The sequence below is a fragment of the Aplidium turbinatum genome, chromosome 5, assembly GCF_918807975.1.
Source record: "Aplidium turbinatum chromosome 5, kaAplTurb1.1, whole genome shotgun sequence".
Lineage (NCBI taxonomy): Eukaryota > Metazoa > Chordata > Ascidiacea > Aplousobranchia > Polyclinidae > Aplidium > Aplidium turbinatum.
The window spans coordinates 26,392,163-26,413,364 of record NC_137476.1 but is presented as its reverse complement, the minus strand read 5'-3'; the positions used below and the strand labels follow the sequence as shown (position 1 = coordinate 26,413,364).

The window sequence follows — 21,202 nt, the reverse complement described above, 5'->3', positions numbered from 1 at the left end:
TTCTACAGTAATAGCACATTATACTGTTATGTAGTTGTTAAACTGTACAAATTATCCTCTTTGTACAATAGTAGCCTACTGGCTGTATCTGGTCCACATCTTTTAGGTGCAGACAATTAGGCGCCGGTCGAATAGGCGCGCACACTGTGGTGTCAGGATATTTAGGTGCAGAGCATTGTGGTGCCCGGTCATTTATGTTCTGCAACGTCAAACTCTGGTAAGAAGATGCTATGTTTTAATGGAGTGAAACTATGGAATCAAATACCAAAAGAACTATATACAGGAAAAGTCTTATAATGCTTTTAAATTTAAATATAAATGTTTATTAAAGAATTTGTACAATGATCACTCCTGAAACATATCATCTGCTTATTTCTCTGCACAGTTTTTTTTTTTTTTTTACGTTGCCCTGTGTTACTCCACTGTTAATGTATTATGTAAAGTGCTGGTATTGTGCTATATATATGTGTTAATATTCTTAATTTTGGGTCTTTTGTTTAAATGTTTAGGTGGCAGCTGACTTTGGTGACCTTTTGGTCTTTCGCTGCCATCCTTGTTGTGCGAATTATTTGTGTTTATTGTGTTTTTATATATTTTTGTTCTTTTCTTTTTCGCCAACAAAACAAAAATAAACTGAACTGTCATTATTCAGATGCATAGGAATAGAATTTAATTTAGAATAGGCCGATCCCATTCTCTGTTCCTGTAAACTTGTATTTTATGATGCCCAGTCTTATCTTATCTGGCAGCAGGGCAGGGTAGGCCTATATCATATGAGGTAAGTGACATATTTATCTTTCATATTCAATATTATTGTGCATAGCCTATTAAAATTAAGTAATAGTTTTATTGCAGCCTGATACTATTATATCGCACAGATGTCTAATTCTGCAGTAAAATGTTGTATGGTGTGCAATATGCGGTACGCCTAAGCAAACATCACGCGCTTTGCCCAAGACGAAGGGGGCCCGGAGTGAGAGGGGGGCCCGGAATGACTCTTCGTACCCTTGATGAAAACTTCTCTCAGAGGCCCTGGTGAGCTGGAGCAAACACATAGGTAACATATTCACTAACTCGATAAAAACGATATTGTAAAGATACTATGACGTAATTTAAAGTTCAATGACTTTATGGAGCAGGATCACGATCATAACGAGCACTTTTTAACAAAATCTATTTCACTTTAGATTTAGAGCGAAGGCTACGCTTGTTTATGATGAACAAGTTTCTCAATCCGAGAAGTGATATTAGACAGGTAGCCTACATGCTAAGTCATGCTCGACATTAAGCACCCCTAGAAACCTTTTCACAAAAGCCCAAACCACAGATTTATAATCTCTGTCCTAGAAATTGGGAGTTTGCCACAAACATATCAAGTCAAGTATCGCCAGCGGACTCAACATACATATAGCACGCAAGAAAAAATATATATTAAAGTTAAAAAAATGACGGCAACAATGTGTGAAAAAATCAAGGCAAAAACCATTCGACTGTTGCGAAATACATCAAGCCACATTGATACGGACAAGAGTGACACCAACACCAGTCACGACTCCGAGGATGAATTTTTTGGTGTGTTGTTACCACCGCATGAAACGTCGGTACGGAAAGAAACGTCAATTGCGGAGGCCTTTTTTCAAACAGATTCGTGTCTGAGATTTCCCAGTGCGGATTTAAAACATTTCTTCATTAAATACAATACATATGGTATCCTCATTCCTTCCAGTGCTGCGGTGAAGAGACTTTTCTCCATTGGAAAAGACGTGCCGAAGCGGACACGACACTGCGGTTTGCATTTAGAAATGCTTGTATTTTTGAAAGATGCGTACCGGTGCCAATAAGTTTCACCCAGTACGTGTTTTCTATAACGACGTTTTAATAGCAAAAGAATGATATTCGTTTTCAATGTCATTCCGATGTCACAAAGTGCTGTGTCAGTTTAAGAGAAATGTAACGAAAGAAGTAGCGGTAGCACGTGCCACTTTAGCTCGACTAGCGGTAGCGAATGCCCACCTCTGCATACATAACATACAACATACTGTAGCTCAATTGTTTTTATGAATTGTAATTTATCAATAAAATTTTGCAAATTCATTGGACTCCAGCTGAGAGCGGTTGCTAGAAGTGTATAGCCCAAATCATAAAATACAACAAAATTTAGATTTCAATAACCTTTTTTGACTTTGGAAGACGCTTGTCTAATATAAGAGGTTTAGCTGTCTGCGTGTGCCAAGCTAATACAACATTGCAGTTAGATTTTGCTTCCATATCGCTTTTTGTTAAATTTAGGCTTTCAAGAAAGTTAGACTCTAGATATCCAATAGTCCATTTATATGAAAACAAAGCGTTAGGATTTTTGAAAATTAATTCCAAATTGATGGCAAATGCAGCCATGTCTAGGGGAAATGCTCGGTTCGCACCCCATCTTACAAACCAGGAAATCACTTTGCCATCCTTGCATTTTCCTGGACCTTCAACTTTAGATCCTCCTGTAAATGCTACCAACCAACAAGACGCCTGTTTTGTGTTTCTCATTTCTTCAAAAACTTTCAAGCTATAAGTGTTATCGTCATCCATAAAATACATCACGCTACCTTTATGGTAAGGAACATTTTCTCTTATCCAAGACAAGCCTGCATTTCGTTGTTCAATGCCTCTTGGGGCTTCACCACGAAGTTTTCTAATTTCAACTTGCTTTTTTATGTCTGTCCGAGCGGTCAAGTGCGTATATGACAAGCCAGAAGTGCTAAGCATATTTGTAACATGCGTCGTTTTTTCAACTGAGTCTTCGACAACAATCCAGTGGAAATTATTCACATGCATGAGAGTATGTATGAGTCTCGTGAGATCAGCTTGCTGAGTCATTCTACGATATGTAGGTGTAATGCCGTATATTGTTGGAGTTTCATTTGCGACTAAGTTTTCTTGTTTGTGAAGGACTGGGTTGTCATTGACAGATTTCCTTTTTTCTTGTGCAACTGGATCATCGAAAGAAATATGCTGAGGTATGAATATGTGAAACAAACACCAAAAAAACACAATTACAACTAAAATGCTTAATAGTTTCAAATACTTTTTAACCATGGTATGCTAGTTGGTAGCTCGTTCAGCAAATTGTAGAAACCTGAACGAAAATATTGCACTGAATCTTACTGTATGCTTTAGAAGTGATCTCACATCGATTTAATTCAAGATAGGATAATTTCAAGATTGAGATCTAACCAAATAGAAGCTAACTAGACCTAATTAGCCCAAATTGGTGGAAGGAGCTGTAGGTATAATGCATGTGATCGTATGGTTTTTACTTTGTGAAGTTGCTCAAAATTAAGAATATTTTCCTAATAGGCTACCATTAAAATTCATTTTTTGCTTGTTTTTTTGTATGAATGATTAAAATTATACTAGCTAAAATGATAAAAGAACTGCATTAAAAACGCATAGGCCTACATAAATCAAGAGGTTCAACTGAAAATGCACATGTTCAGGTATAGCCTATTTAGCCTATGATTGTAGAAGTTAAAGACAAAACTTTTTTCTGCAACTAATCTCAATCTCTATTAATAATTAATAGTTTTCAATAATATAGTGTAACTATTAATAATAATAAATAATTATTATTTACTCCAGATAAGGCCTCGCAAGTAAATACCTTTGTCTGCAGCACAAACTTTTAGTAACCGCATGGCTCACCGAGTAGCCCTAGCCCCCTAGTGCATTATTTTATGAATGCGATTCCATTAAAATTGCTGTAAAAGACAAGTGACCGAGCTATATAGGCCTACGGTACTCATAAATCAAACGGATCACAATAGTGTGAAAGTTGTATTGTAAACTTTATTTTTATACCAAAGGCAGGCAAGACACAACAATAACACAGGGTTGAGCATTACAACAGTATATTACATATTTACAATAGTTCAACATTCAAACGTTTTCGACTTAACTTAAGTCCTCATCAGGAATCTGTAAATATTTATAAACTACAATAAATTTCACTTCTTGACAGTGACTACCGTAACTAACTAACTAAAAGCATTTAATCGTTGCGTGTTTCTCGATGCTTTTAGTTAGTTAGTTACGGTAGTCACTGTCAAGAAGTGAAATTTATTGTAGTTTATAAATATTTACAGATTCCTGATGAGGACTTAAGTTAAGTCGAAAACGTTTGAATGTTGAACTATTGTAAATATGTAATATACTGTTGTAATGCTCAACCCTGTGTTATTGTTGTGTCTTGCCTGCCTTTGGTATAAAAAAGCAAACTCTCTCCTGAAACTATAAGCTTTATTTTGTTTCTCAGGTCGTACCATCTTCAGCTTCGTCAATTAGTTTTGTAAGCTGAGGACTTTTAGAAGTCTTGCTTACAGTCGACAGGTGTAGGGGCAGGGCTGATCAGTTGATACCCTTTTCACATTTGTTCACTTTGTGTAAAAAGTTAATATTATAAAAGCTTGTTTTTGTTCAAGTCTAGAGGGATATCATCTCATCCACTGATTGGTAATCTTTCAGATTCGCATCTTCTAGCCTACAGTTTATTCATAAAGGGCGATTTAAAAGGTATACTCCATAGTATTAACTCTCCTGCCAATGCAGGTCAATTGATACACCATGGAGGATCAGTTGATACACTATCTAATTCTAGACTGCATACTATGCTAAAAATAACCTAAAAACTACTGTAAAGGCCCTGCTTGTCAATTAGCCGAGATTCAGACAAACTCACACATGCAGCTATACTGTATTGAGGCTATAAATTTTTACTGCTACGATGCCGCAAGTAGCCTATAATCCATAAAAATGATAAACCATAGACTGCTTCATAGAGAACGATATTTCATATTGAACGATTTCCGATATCTTTGTATGATTCATGCACCCCATTGTGTTATTTTTATTGTAATTCTGTATCTAACACTACACTGCCTGTTTTCAATCAGTTTAAATACTTGTTTATTTCTTTCTTATTTAATCTTTTTTTTTGCATGTAATAGCAAAAAATTATTTTGAATCGGATAACCCTGGGAACAAATCAAATGAGCAGGTGATGATGCATTTAAAATGTTTGGCAAGTTTTTTACGCTATCTATAGCTTTAACGAAAAAGCTTTATTGATGAGCTACATGACTTTAAATGCTAGTCTTCAATCTAACAGGAGCATGTTTTCTAAATTTTTAAATAACTGTTAGATTACTTGCCCTTCAAGTGGCATTGTACGTAAAAATTCTTCAACGGATAAAACAATTAAAAACAATAAGCATTCCGCTTCATTATCAAAGAAGCTTTTATTTCTGTATCTGGTCATCTCATAAGAAATGCTCACAAATGAAATAAACTGATATGCAATCTCTCCGAAAATTGCAATTCCTAAACTTCAATACGGTCTAAGTTCTTAGCTACCAGTGGCATGTTTCACACATTTCCGTCCAGTAAAACGTATTTTCCTGAGAGTACCATGACTCTGACATGATTTTCAAACTCCAACAAATTTATTGAACGCGTTGATAAGAAGCATTTTCGTTTCGCGACTGCGAACGGTGGGAGAGCTGTAGTAAAAGACAGGCTTTTAAGTTGAAACGAAAGTCAAGTCAACATCATCAAAATATCGTACAAAGTCATGAAATAACTACATATCATTACATCAAATAAACTAACGTTTATAACCTGGAGAAGCAAACATGCTAATAAAATCTTCGCTGCAGTGCATCTCTCTCCAAATGTATCAGTTGCAGCCAGGGCCGTGAAGTGGGAGAAACTTTGGCGCGTTCGTAGTCGGAATCGATAAAAAATGGCCGACTCCGATTTGACACAAAACAATGAAGAAAATTTTTGTTTGCAATTGTTCTTTCAAATTATTGTTTCTTGTTCTCCGTACAGAGTCTTAGAAGTTTACCAGAAAATATACTGTAAGTGTTGGTTCTTGTCAATTTTTGTGAAAGTTGTCGTTTTAATTTTGATCACAAAAGTGAAATTAAACTAAACAAATGAAAAGGGGCAATAATTAAAAAATCTGGTAACACTGAAGCCGGAGTCGGCCAGACATAAACCAAGAAGTCGGAGTCGTATATTTTTCACCCGACTCCACAGCCCTGGTTGCCGCTGAAAGCGTCCAAGTGGATACAATATGGTGATGTTGACATCCATCAGCTGCTGCCTACCACTTGCCACAGTTGACGGATTGATATGCGTTGTTGTAAGTTCTTGCATAGGTTTTCAGGTGCAGAGATTATATTTCTAAGTCGGTCATATACGTTCGGCGACATAAAACTGACGAAAATGAAGTTTCCTTCAAGCAATAAATAACTGCCGTCAAACCGCTGTCAGCCGAAAAACATACGGAGCTGATGAAAAAAGTCAGTTCTTCCTCGATTTAATGTCGGCGCGTATTCAAAACAATTCAAATTACCAAATTTTGACTGAAATATACAAAGCTGTTCTACCCAGTTAGCAAAGTCACTATTTTTACTTCATTTCAACCTTGTCAATTTGGTAACCTTTGCTAGTTGGGTATAAAAACAATGAAATTCCAAAGCAAGTGGAAATTTACATTAAAGTTCAGTGAAAATGCTACTGGTCTTCTGGAAGCTTGTACAAAAGCGCCCAACAAAGGTATACGCAATAAAACGTCCACGTTATTACAAGCAACAAAATGTAACACATCAATAATGAACAAGACAAGACACCTAGAAGTGTTGACAATTGAAAAACCAAAAATCCCAGAGAGCGCACCCAGACAGAAAAATCCTTCATTGTTATATTGATTCAATCACTGTAAAAGATCATACTTTCCTGCTGAGATGATGGAGTTTATTTTTAGGTCTTGCCGTGTGCTATTTTAGAAAAACGATTCAATAAAACCGATCAAATCTGAATTCGGAATGTGCAAGCTCATACAAAATGGACTTCACCTGTTCCTTGTGCCTCATCAAAAAGCACATTTCTGTTGATGTTTACACACGATGGGCCAAACAGACTTGATACTGCTAAGTTGTTTGTTTAATGTAAGTTGTGTAGGACTTCACCCAGTGAGAGGACATTTTCACAATTTTGCCCCAATCTTAACACCATGGGCTGACCACCATTGCTGCTATGACAGATGTGTGGAAGAAGCTGTAAAGTTCCGAAACCAGCTGTTGCCAAAATCTATTGGTGCTTAATCGCAGATTATGACTCGCGTAGGTTACTTAAACTTTTCATTGTGGCCAACCTAGAAAAATAATTACACACCGCTATTTTAGATGAACAGAAAATTCCAGATAGAAAACTCCAGTAGACAGAAAATTTCAGTAGATGAAGAAAATTCGTAAATTCGAAAAACATCGCGTCTAGAAAAGCAGGTCTTCCACACAACACGATATTCTAGCAAAGATAATTTTGTTTTCGCAAATCGCTTCCATGTCTTGCTGGAACTGCACTCATAAATTATTTATCACAATTTACGTTGTTTTTGTGTATAGCTTGACAACTAACAAGACAAAAACAACGCAACGATTGCTGTCTAAAAATCCTAGAGAAATGGTAGCTTGTTCAAGCAAGGGTATTCACCGACATTGCAAAAGTTGGCGTTTAACGTTGAAAGTTAAAACGATGAAAAAGACCTTTGCCGTCTGAGAAACTCTTAATTGGAACATTTTTACGTATAATAAACCTTACAACATAGTGCCAAAAAAAAAAACCGAAATTGTTGACACAGACAAGTACAACAAAATGAAAACAACAAAATTAGTCATTTTTTCATCAACGTGACGTCAGGTAAAAATAGCTGATTTTGTTGTCAGAGCCAATATAAAGTCAAAATTACATCTTATTTCCACAGATAATATACTACAGTAGTCTTATCGGACACAATCGAATATCTCAGCTCGCAAAAATTGCTCTTTTCTACATTGATTCAACGTCTCAAAACGATCAATTTTTTCCAGCTGGGATCGAACTCGTACCAGCAAGCTACTGGCGAACTTGGTTAATTTTACGTCGGTTTGACGTCTAATAACATTCTATCATGTAAAAAAGAAACTCTTGAACTGAGAAAAACACACGCACCAGATTAAAAATGACAAGAACTCAATCATTACAAGACAACCAGTGAATTTTTTTAAAAGAACTTTCCGAGTTACCATCTAGGCACAAGAGAATATAGTGAAAGGACACAAATTCGAGAGCATCAGCATTTTCAGTGTAGCACCTAGAAGATGACCCAGATGGCGTAGGCAGGAAATAAACACATTTATTACGCCGTGTTTTAAGGGTAGCCAACGGAGCAATGTTGGATCAAAAGTCCACCATTGTGAAGAAAGTGTGGAGCAATCATATGAACTGTTGTTTCGAAAACATAATCTATATCTAGACTTGATCAACAAAAAGTATTGCTTCCGCAATGCGAGACTTCGTGAGATCACAACGAAATACGCGTTACGGTATGTGCAGAAAAGGAAAAGAAGAAGGAAGGAAATGATGAAGAGGAGGGATGAAAAAGCAGGAAAAAAGATGGAGGAAAAAAGAGATGGAGGAAGAAGAGAGATGAAAAAAGGCAGAAAAAAGGAGGAAGGGAAAAAGAGGAAAGAAGACTCTTTCATGAAAATGATGTCTGTCTCCTAAAGCGCGGCATCCTTTGCACAACCACTACAACTACATTAGAAGCAAAATATACTAGGAGAGTAAAACCAATTTTCTTGATAGCAATCTGAACACAAGTTTCATGGAGACATTATATATGATCTTATCTGAGGAATGCAGTAGCCTCCTTTGGGGTTATGTAAGGTTCAAGACTGCACGTACCCACATAATGCCAATCAGAAAATCATTCTTTTTTACTTCAACTTAACATCTGCAGACGTTGAATCAATGTAAAAAGGACTGATTGGCTGTGGTGATGCACTGAGAAAATTAAAAAAACGCTCAATCGAAAAAGATAAAGAGAGCAGCTTATTTTGTTAACAAGTTGGTTATTTTCTACGAAGCACTAACATCTGGGCACGCTGAAACTACATAAATTATATAAAAAATGACTTACAGTAGGAAAAGCACTTTCTTGCTTTGAGTTTGCGAACAAACAGCACTTTTGAAACAAAATGTGATAAATCAGCAAAAAATAATTAAATGTTGAAGTAATGAGTGAGCAGTGGTCTATAAGACAATATTTTGCGCTAATTTGCGATGTCATTTAACTGAAAATCAACATAAAGAGTTGAAAATGAAGACATGGAATAACAAGTCAGATTTGCATCTTACGCTCGTTCCATTTCAACGCCTCGGCGCAAAAAGCGAGCACTTGTGTTTTCTTGCTTACTATTGTTCCCATAACCTTTGCTTGCTGGCACTTCAGCGGGATTTGAAACCGGGGGAACAACCTTTGAATCATTTCGCAGGGTAGAAGCTCTCGTACAATCGCTGTCGTTGTGCACTGATGCATCGGACGACGATGAAAGTTTCTGCAGGGATTGACCGCTTCGAGTTCCGGCAAAAGTGTCTAGAACGAGCCGGTCCTCAGAGCCGTCCAAAGAGGCGGTGGTCTCAGAAGCGTATTGACTGGAAGAATTCGACTCAGCACCACAGGAACTCAACCGATTTCCTTTCTTTTTGTGAATGTGCGCAGTGGATTTTTGCGGGAGACAGTCACCCTAAAATAAAAGACTGTTACAACAAAGTGTATTTTTTGAAAACACTAAACAAGGTTAGAATTTCAAAAAAGCAATCTTGCTCATGCAAGTTCTCGATCTTTTACTGGCATAGCTGATAGCTCCCATCAATTTCCACTACTGGTTCGTCAACTTTTCCAACCTCTGATTTCATTTCTCAATAACTAAACCAGAAGGCATTGCAAAATTGAACAGCTCAACGAAGTACAAGCATGTGCTCAACAAAATATAAAGACAATTCACAACATACGAACCGAAGGATTGATAATGAACGAAAGAACATCTGACACAGTGATGACGCCGATCACGTGATTGCTTGTTTGACCAATCACAACAAGGAGGTTTGCATCAGTCGTCACCATCAAATCAATGACGTGCTGTAAAACAGAGTTTGATTTCAACAAAATTAACAACTTTTCTTTGGTTTTAAGAACGCTTGCAAAGACTACAAACACGAGATTATAAATGCTCTTGTGGTTTGCAATAGACGATAGACGAAAGGTTAACCATCAACCACAGGAGACAAGTCCGTGATGTTTTAACCAATCGCAAGTATGCACTGTGTAGCAAGCTTGTGCAACACCAAAACTCCACCATTCATTGGATTTATCGTTTTGCCTTCACTTTGTTTTGTGTCTGTTGTTTATTTCTGGGTTTTGACGCCGAACCAGCTAGCCCAGGGGTGTGCAACCTTTATTACAGAAGGGCCGCACGGCCGCACGTTGCACACCCCTGAGCTAGCCTATCATACAAACCACCAATGACGATAGTTTTAAACTCTTTTAAAGTTTGGCCGCTGTTTCGGTTTTGGGTGCTGGACTGGTCCTTCGCATATTGTTCCTTTTACCTAACACCAAACTAAGGCTTATGCTCAACAAACAGAAACCCGTGGGTCAAATCAGAACTTTCAGTTTTGTGACCTAAACTGCTTAATTCTGGCTCGATCGAAAATTGAAGTCCAGAGCTTGGTTGTCGGCTACGGCAGTTACCACAAATTTTACGATAGTTCCAGAACTTTTGAACTGGTAACGGCCATTCAATTTTCGTTTTTCCAAAGCCACCAAACCAGTTTTTTTTAGATTGATTCAACGTCTGGACGGAGAATCGGAGATGTTGATTTAATTTAACACAAACTGATTTTGGCTGAATGAAACCCTTCTATCGAAATGGGTATGAAACCAGATTCTTTTCAGTTGGTAAATGTTGCCATTTGACAGCGTTTCATTGCAACGTTTTGCCCTCGCTTACAGAAAAAAAACCCGAGAAAAGTTGGTCACCTGAAGTTTATCAGAGAGCTGACATTTCACCAGAGGATTGCTTAACGATTTGTGACGTAATCTATGATGACCAGTGCACTCAGGCGCAGCGGAATCAGCCAATGGCAGGTGAGACTGAGTGGGCGGAGCTTGGGTTTCGTTGGCATGTTCTCGTTTCACGTCAGGAGACTTTTGCCTTTTTCCTCGAATAACTAAAAACAAACAAGAAAATACAATTTAAATTAAAAAAAATTAAAAAAATGCAATTTAAATTGACACATTTACATTAAAAACCGTTATACATGCTTTAACAAAAAAAAATTAAGAGCACTTTTCATCCGGATTCAAGGCAGTTGTGAAATCATTGCATTTTATGAAAGTCACAACCACGCAGTGCTGCTAGAGAATCCACCTTTGTTTGATGTTTCCATAAATGAAAAGACCAAACCACCAAAATAAGGGAAAAAACCTCAAATTTTCATGACATGACATATTTCCAAAGAAATAAGCTTTCGCTGACTGGTGAAAGAAGCTACATTTCAAATGGCAACAATTCGTTATCCTTTATGCTAAGCCTTAGTCAGCACTTCAAATATGCCTTGTGCGTCATCGTTCAGCCATTGATTGTGTTGAAAAATGATGAGTCAACAGTCGAATTGAAACGTGTGCAATTTCATACGTCATAGGCCTGCAATTGTTTGTCTGTCGGCTGTGTGGAAAGCATCACCTCGTCGGCTTGCAATCGTACAGAATATGTCCTTCGCAAAATTTGCCACATTTACAGCGTTAAATTATGATTTTAAAACTGGGAACAGTGCGAAGGTTGCTTGCAAATGCTTAGAACGAGTATCCTTCCAACCTTGTGAAGCCAAAAAGCTGATTCATTGCAGCGGTTACAGATCACTCACGTTTAAAGTTTAAGTTGGGCATGAGGTTCCCAGACAGCAAATCCATCGTTTTTTTCTTTTACATTGATTCAACGTCTGCAGACATTGAATTAACGTAAAAAAGGACCAATTTTGTAACTGGATAGTAACTCCACATGAAGATAAATCTTTCTTCCTTTTACGACCGACATCCCCATTGGTTTTGAGACCGGCCGGTTTCCCCTCAAAAACAACCTCCTCCACTAATCACCTTCCCCTGTATCTCTTCTCTCGGACGCTAGACATACGTTGTACTACACATACGTTACACTACACATACGCTACACTACACATACGTTACACATACGCTACACTACACATACGTTACACTACACATACGTTACACTACATATACGCTACAGTACACATACGCTACACTACACATACGCTACAGTACACATACGCTACACTACACATACGTTACACTACACATACGCTACAGTACACATATGCTACACTACTCATACGCATACGCTACAGTACACATACGCTACACTACACATACGTTACACTACACATACGCTACAGTACACATACGCTACAGTACACATGCGTTTCCCTGCAACACTTCTCGAAACGGGAAATGGAAAAATCGTCACCACTTAACCCCCGTCTTCAACACACACTTCAAACGACTATTTAAAACAAATGTGAAAAGTTATTCAACACTGTCTGTCCGTAGTTTTCTAGGCATTCTGTTCATATTCTTAAAACTCTCCAATCCCCGTCAGCAAACCAATTCTTTCAACCAGTTAACGTATTAAGACGTTAAATCAATGTCAAAAAATACTGATTTGCTATCTGGGATATATACAACAGAGATTTTTGCTTCTATCAAAGCGGATGTTACCAGCAAATGAGACCAGGATCTCGACCGTAAGTGCCCTTTAAAACTTGCTCAAATGTATCACGATAGGCCTTGCTATGCTTTCAAAGTCGACCTTGTTAAATCAACCTTTGGTTACATTACAAACAACTCATATACTGGTCGTGCAATTTCATCATCATTAAGTTCCTCGCTAGTGTAAAGAGGTTGGATAAAAATGCGCCCATGACCACCGCCGTGAACAGTTCTTACAACATTTCTATAACTTAATTTGGTGCATTTTTTAAGGTTTGATTGTCCACATCACTGTTGGTCTGCCGTTGCATATTTTTCCATTTATTTTCCTTTCTATAAATCATCTTTGCAATGAATTTTGCAGTGTGGTGTGTCCTAAGATAACAACATATTTTTGTTTGAGCTAAATTTGCATAATTAGATGCAAAGTTTCAAGATGGCGTCTTATCAAAGGCATAATACTAATAAGCCGTAATTGGATATTGCAATTGATCAAGAACAAACATCTTGGCGTCACAGACTTTCAATCCTTTCCCATTGATTAAACACCTGCCAACGTTGAATTAATTGTGAAAAGGTTGGTTCGCTACCTGGTTGGGTACCATGTGATGAAAGAATTGCGAACAAATATAGATTTCTCGAGAATTAACCCTTCACAAAATTTTTTATCCAGTGTCATAGTTGGTGAACTTTGATTTTTCAGATTTCCACTCAGCATATTTAGCACAAAAACATGCTACAAAATTCCAATCTTATAATTATTAATGTGTGCTTTAATGTAGCTCTGTGCAAAGAGTAAGCTTGTGTCGTTAACACTTCACACAAAGCACATACCGTTTTGGAGTAATAGTATAATGAACGAAAATCCGTGACAATTTTGATACGAGCGAATGGGGAATCGAACCCGTATCCTCGACTCATGAGGAAGAAACCTTATCCATATAGAAAAATGTCGTCGACTTCAACGAAAGAAAACATCATCGTTATCGACTTTATCGTCAAAGAAAGTCTCGACAATGAAGCTATTGTAAAAAAAAAAATCTTTTCGTTGGACACGGGAAAAATGTTGTTGACCAAAAGTTCCCCAAAGAAGGGAGCAATGACATCACACAACTAGACGACTGGTCAACCTTTCATGTCAAGATGTGTTCCAAAAAAGATAGAAAAAATCAGTAGCTTTTTATTATTTTTTGTTGTTGTCAAAGAATAAGATGTAGTTTGCTAAACATGTTTACTTCATTTTGGAGTGTGAAACCAAAGTATAGAATTTAACTACGACGTTTAAACATTTCAAAAAAATGCGGGTAAATGCAGTAAAATCAATAATAAACAATCAATTAATTTACTCTGCATTGAATGTTCAAATCTATTTTAGTGGACGAATGACTGATCGATTCGCTTCAGTCTCGAGTGTAGTGAAGACGTTCCATAACGTGTTTTCGAAGAAAAAACAACCCGGAGGTGACCAGCACTTACACAAACAACCGTTGCGCCACATTGTATGATAAACAAGTCACTGATCAAACTGAGCAGCAGGCTGCAATCTGCAGCGATTTGTCAACAACAAGTCGAGACAGCGACCTCGCCACCCAACTAGTAACAAAGTGACGCAAGACCTAATTCCAAGTTTGTTTCTTTTAAGCCAAGAAGGTCAGCTCTACAACAACATATCAACGTCTGCGCACGTTGAAGCAACGTAAAACGCGTACATTTTGATGTGGGGTGGGAAAAACAACTCTTTATCGAGTGAACTGTCTGTGCCGTACGTGCTCTGTGATCGTCCTGTTAACCCACATAATTCATTGATGTTTTGTTTCTATCCATTGTGAGCTTGTTTTTGTCGTTGAAATGCCACTCATGAATGAGTCATTGTGTGCACAAGTACATTTCTGTTTGTCGGAAAGGGGCCTGATGAATTGATTCGCTTTTGCTTTGCTTCTACGACTATTGATGTTGAAACAACGAAAATATAGGTTCCACTCCTGGACGTGTTTCAGCGAGTTTTTAAAGGACTTTTTATGAAGCCTGGACAGACAAACTAACTGACAAAACAAACTTGTTTTTCATCCATTCAACGTCTGCGAACGCTGAATCGTTGTATGAAAACATGTTGGTCGCAGGTCAAAGATGTCCCACACTTGTTTACATCGTCACGGTCCACTGCAGCCATGCGGCAAAGGCGTGAATAACAAACGGAATCACTAAGACTGACCCGAACTGACCGCACTTACCGCTGTGACCTTTGATAGCGGAGTGGCCGCTGCGCGAAGCAGAGTCGGCTCTTTTTCTGCGCTCACTCATAAAGCTGGTGACGTCATTTCCGGTGGAGTTGGTTTTGCTTGAGATGTCGCGTCTTTGAGGTTTTGGAGAAGCGAATCTGAACATTGGAAACATACAATCAAAGATAAACTCTCATTGTTTATGTGAGACGTGGATTAACAACGAGGTCGACAAGAACTTATCGACTAAATCGCACCATCTTTTTTACAACCAAATTATTAAGAAATGTGATCTAAATCGTAAACGAAAAGAATATTGAACGTATAATAATTGACCATATGGTCAAATTGCAGAACCACCAAGGAAACTGTTGGTTTTAGAATGTTCGTGGAGTTTACTACCCGGTGGTTACAACAGTTCACCATAAATGGAAAACACTTTTAAAAACTGGTTTAAAGACCGCGGTATGCTCCACGGTGGACCTAAAGCAGTACCTTCATGGTACAAACCTCGCTACACTGTCAATGGGTTTGGCAAAACTCCCAAATAATCCAGTTTTAACCCAAATATACATCCACCTTGGGAGGAGGTTTGGTCTTTGGACTATCCAGCAAGCAAAATCTTTCCTTTCTTACATCGTATCAACGTCGTCAGACGTATAATAATCAATGTAAAAAATGAATTTATTACCTGTGTAAGAATATCATTTCAAAGATTAGTCTGAGACGTTGGATCGGCAAACAGGAAATTAGCTAGCAAAAGTGGACGTGTTTACGTCGTTCAACGTCACCAATTTTATCTGTATGCCGGTACCCAGATAACAAAATCGGTCATTATAACATTGATTCAACGTCTACAGACGTTGATGACCAATTTTACTGGCTGGGTAAGCACCCCAGCATGCAAATGCAAAAACAAGTTGGAAAAAATGAAAATATGTTTCGGAATAAGTTGTCCCAATACAAAACAATGTTTAAAAACTGACGTTGACAACACCGCCATTTTTGGTCGATTCGACGCAAAAATTAATCGCACCACGTTTGCGGCTGAATTAAACATTCTCGTGTCAGCCCAATAAGCTGAGTCATCGCTTGCAAAACTGCTTAATCATGCCGGTAAGAAAATTAAAAAGCAAAAAGCGAATTTGAAGCTGAATATTTTAAAGGCGCGAGTGGAGGAAATACAGCAACATTAGTAGTTTTTCAAACATGATCATTCATTTGAATTTGTTAACTGCAAATAAACCACAACCAGAAAGAGTTGGCATATTTACATCGTTAGCAAAAACGACGCAAACATGACAAAATCGGCCAGCTGGGTCTCTGCAACACCCGAAACAAAGCCAATGCAGCTTTCGTGAGCTAAGCATTATCTAAATGTGCATCATATTACGGTAAATATTCTTGGGTGCGGATTTTGTTAAAAAACAAGCCATCCGGACTAGGCGGTTCAACAGCGGGTTTTGTGAATCCTGAAGCTCGATGGAATCCGAACTCGTTTGCAAATCTGAGATGAAATTTCAAGGCTTTAATGAAGCACGGCTACACTATTGTGTGAAAATGAAAAGTATGATATAACTGTTACTGTGCTTAATGCTTATAATATGCACTCTGCTGAATATTTTTTTTCTTCAGACGTCTGCAGACGTTGAATCAGTGCAAAAAGAACCGATTCACAAGCTAATTTGCGCTTGAAAGAAAATGCAGTTTGACTACCATGCAAATCACAAAAAAAAATGAAAAGTACAAAAGCAACAATAGTCACCTTGCAAAAGCATCCGCAGGACATTCTTCATCTTCAAACAATGGGGTGAAGCGGTAGGCAAGCGCTATCTCCATGGTCATCGATAGATCGTGGTAGAGCCCTTGTGCCGCCAGAGATATCATGTCCAACTTGCAGAATACATCCATTACTTCACCTGGGGATGATAGAATACAGTCAAAAACCACATTTTTTTGGATAAAAAGCGACGTTGTTTTCAGTTTTAAACATAACCCAGCTAACAAATTAGTCCTTCTTTACATTGATTTAACCTCTGCAGACGTTGAATCTACGTAAAAGGGATGGATTTGGCGGCTGCAATGTTATTTTTCCGTGACACATTGTTTACCCCAGTTGAAGCTATTTGAAACGGATTTTTCGAGCCGGGAATAAACAACCAACTGTTCCACATAGAGCCTGGAAGGCATCAAGTGTTTGGGGGGAAGGGTAGAGATAAGATTGAATGTTTTCTACATTTAATCAGAAATTAAACTGTGCCAAAACTTCAAAAATCGTACAAGTATAAGTAATTTAGTTTCAAGATATTTCTTGCAGTAAAATTTGAAGATCTCATTCTTAATCATCTTTGTATTTAGACATAGTGTTATTTTTTCTTCTGACAAGGTTACAGTTCTGCACCGAAAGCGTTTATGTTATTTCTTTATTTTTGTCTGTCTAAATAAAATAACATCCAATCCAATTGTGCTACTTAGCTTTATATATTCATGGCACAAAAAATGGTACAAACACAAATAGAATGGACACGGAAAGCTTGAATGTTCATCAGGAATATTTACTTCCCTTTTGAAATCTACACCGTTTCTCTAAAGTTGCACTATTTACAATGTTTTAACGTCTGGCAACGTTTAAACGATGGAAAAATGATACATCTTTCTGGTCGGCTAATCTCGTTTCATCTTTAACGATTCAACGCAAGCGCGTCGAAAATGCGATACTACTAGCAGACGACAACTGGGCAACAGGATAACAACGCGGTTGTCGCCGAATTATTAATGAAATCAACCAGCTGCTCGTTCAAGTTCAATTATTCGTTTACCAGACTGAAATAATATGATCAAAGAATTGAAAGGTTGCCATTGACATCATATTAAATGCACCACTTTTTGCTATCGAGTTGCATTTCAAGGTCAGCATTTCGAACTGTTGCGATGAATACAAATTAGCATTCACTTCAAAATCGTCGTCATATTTTGAGGCGTACCGCCACAGCCCCCAATGTCTTGGAAGACTTCTGTCAGGCTCAGTTCCATGAACATAGCCTACACTGTAGGTCAATATTTTTGAATTCAAATGTGTAACAAATGTTTCGAAGAACAATTGAGATAAATTAAGAAAAAAAAACAAAGTAATAGTCAAAGACAAAACATACTACAGATGTTGAACATACGCATTAATGAGCAGTTGTTTACATTACATCTCAATTGATTGCAATCACAACAAGATATTTCCTAGTCAAGAAGCAAAACGGAATAAATATTTCCTCTTTTGGCTGACGTAAACCATAGTAACGGCTGCACACCGTCACTGACAGTGCACAGAGAGGCCCATTGCCATGACTGCAAAAGCGCGGTGAGCGAGCAAGCTGTGCAGAATTGTATATGATCTTGCACTATTATTGTTTTACTTTTTTCAACACTGGCAAGACAGTGGACTGCAATATGCAGGTCGCTGCAGCAGATGGGGTGTTTTGAGTTGACCAATTAGGAAACAGGATTTAATGTGGCTGAAAGCTGTCTGCAGACGTTGAATCAATGTCTGCAAAACGACTGCTTTGCTGTCTGGAAAGGTATTTTTTTTGTGTCCCAGTCAGGAAAAGTCTCCGTATTAATATTAACATCGTTCCAACGTCTTTTTAGATCGTTTGAGCGATGTAAAAAACAACAACTCTTGCTATCTGGGACAACTGAATCTGACGATTTCATTCATTTCAGAAAATATACAGAATATTTACCGTCGTCGTCGACGATAGGGATTGCAGAAACGTCTTTCTGCACCAGAAGCTGTAGCACGTCTAAGATCGTATGACATTTGGTGACGGTGGCCAGATTTGTGTAGGTGCCTATCTTCACTTCACGAAGCGTCTGCGACCAATCGATAAGTAGGTGAAAGTTATTCCAACGTCAAATTGACGTGTTACAACATTGTTATAGCGGACTTGACTTTCCTGAAGAGGAATTAGGCTTGTCCTAAGCACATAACGACTGTTTGTCCGATGAGAAACACAAATAGACGGCGCAAAGACAAAGCATAGAGAAAAATATCACTGCATGTTCAAGACAATAAAAATGGATTTAAATAAATATTCGACAAATTCATCATTTTTCGTTGGTTTAACATCACGAGACGGTAAATCTCAACTTACCTGATCAATCAAACCGGCCAGCCAGCAAGTAATTCTAATTTTGCCTTCTTCAGATGTTAAATCAACAAAAAGTTGAACTTGTTTATTGCGTGGGCAGAAACAGCTAAAGGGGTTCCATAAAACCCACAAGAGAACCATCAGGAAAAAAACTATCAAATTATTTGCGATTTTTTCGCACCTTGTTCATAAACTTTGGCTTTGGCAATTCGTTCATGAAGAGATGAAGAAACCGAAGAATCCTTTTGTGGTTTATCACGTGGAATATATCGCCTGTGATTTCGTCCAGGATAGGGACGCTGTGAAAAAAAAAGGAAAATGTTTCAATTCATTTGAAACTCAACAAAATTTATCATCAAACGTTAGCAATTGTGTAGAAAAGTAACGTCTCATAAAGCAAACGTACGTATCACAATCAGGCAACATCGAACTGGCGCATTGCAGAAGTCTGATGACTTTGAAACAATGCAAAAAAGAAAATTTGGAACTAGCTTTGGAATAAATGTTGCCAGTAGCCTATATATGATGACAGGTTGATTTCTTGAAAGGTTCGTATTCTAAGCTGGCAGAAGGTTGCCATTTTTATCTGGTACTATAATATTGTCGTTGCCAACCGATGTTGTTCACTGATGTTGAAAATTGAGGTATCCATTGATCAAACTGGTCGTCTGACGCAAAAGAGATTGCCATTGCAAATTCACATTGTTTGATCGGCAAACAGCATCAAATCGACGTAACAAAACATTGGACGCACGGTGGAAAACGACCCAGACAACAAATTCGGTCATTTTGGCATTGACAAATGTTTGCAGACGTTGAATTCATGCAAAAATGACGGATTACGCTGTCTCGGAAATTCGTCGTTTAATGTGTGGCACGGTGACCTTGAACATTTTCCTCGTAAACCTTAGCTTGAAAACTGATTAAATGCTCTGTGATGAAAATCTGTATTTTTGAGTCGATTTAACGTCTTGACAAAATAAATCTTGGTAAAAAATCGTCAAATGTTCAACTGAAAGCAATTTGATGGTCGTAACTAAACAATGCAAACACGTACGAAACCAGCAGATAAACGCTTGTTGACGTTAATTCAACGTAAGAAGTAACTAATTTACGTAATGGAAAAATACCATGCCCTGGTGACATTTATGAGAAGCAAAGCGACCCAGACAGCAATATCAGTCTTGTTTATCAGACGTTGAATCAATGTAATAGTAACGGATTTTGCTGTCTGGGACGGTTCATTGTTATACACTTGGACGTTGAACAAACGCAAGTGTGGATAACTGTGGACTGCAACTGCACTTGTTTTTAACCTGGAACGTTTACAGACTTGAATCAATGTCAAAATGACTGATTTCTGGCTGGGAAACAATGGAAATGAAATAAACATATCATTGCAGGTCGAAATACGTAGTGACAGACGCGCTAAACCACGCGGTAAAGCAGGTGAGATAATAAAATTCCAACAAAATTGCCATAAAGTCGGGCGATGCTGGCCTGAAATCATGTATGTAAACAGCACAAACTTGCCATTAGTTTATTCCTTATCAGGGATACCAGGTTGCAATGAAAGTCTGCAACCAAAAAAAACTAAATCTAATGACGATTGACCACAAAAAAAGAACAAATTAATTTAAAAAAATGTGAACTGAAACCAATTTTGGGATCTGATGTCCAACTGAATTCCAAGTAACTGAGACGACCAGTAAATAAAATAATATAATTTATTGTATGCGTGAAAATTTGTCAATAAATAAAATCTTGAAGACCTACCCATTGATGTGTTCCGTCATCAACGTCTTGAGAGAGTGGAGGAGCGAGTCTCCAGGATGCACAATTGCAAAGGATGATTCCTGTCCAAGCAAAGTCCTCCAAGACTCAATGGTTTGCTCCTCCACAGACTTAACTCCAGAACTCTTCGTCCTGAAGAAAGGGAATTCTGGCTTTATTCTAAGCATTGATGCACGAACGAAACAATTGCCTTGATCTGGCGTCCACTAATCAAGTTGGGGGAATAGTTTTTGTTGGATTTGATATTTAAAAAACGTCATACAGACAGATTAATACAAAAAGTTTACAGTAACTAGCAAAATTGATCCTTTTACATTGATTTAATGTCCACAAACGCCGATTGCATGGCATAAGTGAAAGCCCTGGTCCGACACCGCTCAGGAGCATGT

General features: G+C 37.9%; 1 protein-coding gene and 1 pseudogene across 1 annotated transcript in view; both read right to left on the bottom strand.

Moving 5' to 3' along the window:
* Positions 1-2,056: 2,056 nt before the first annotated feature.
* On the bottom strand, positions 2,057-3,084 carry LOC145771075 (galactosylgalactosylxylosylprotein 3-beta-glucuronosyltransferase sqv-8 pseudogene; annotated as a pseudogene).
* Positions 3,085-6,351: 3,267 nt separating this feature from the next.
* Positions 6,352-21,202, bottom strand: part of LOC145770151 (uncharacterized) — a 37,114-nt gene continuing 22,263 nt past the window's right edge. The window contains exons 10-17 of the mRNA XM_082581738.1: positions 20,796-20,945; positions 19,201-19,318; positions 18,612-18,741; positions 16,643-16,796; positions 14,890-15,035; positions 10,913-11,103; positions 9,890-10,012; positions 6,352-9,617 (exon numbers count right to left, since the gene is read on the bottom strand). Of these exons, the coding sequence (XP_082437864.1) occupies positions 9,225-9,617; positions 9,890-10,012; positions 10,913-11,103; positions 14,890-15,035; positions 16,643-16,796; positions 18,612-18,741; positions 19,201-19,318; positions 20,796-20,945 (1,405 nt within the window). The 3' untranslated portion in view covers positions 6,352-9,224. The remainder of the gene's footprint in view (positions 9,618-9,889; positions 10,013-10,912; positions 11,104-14,889; positions 15,036-16,642; positions 16,797-18,611; positions 18,742-19,200; positions 19,319-20,795; positions 20,946-21,202) is intronic.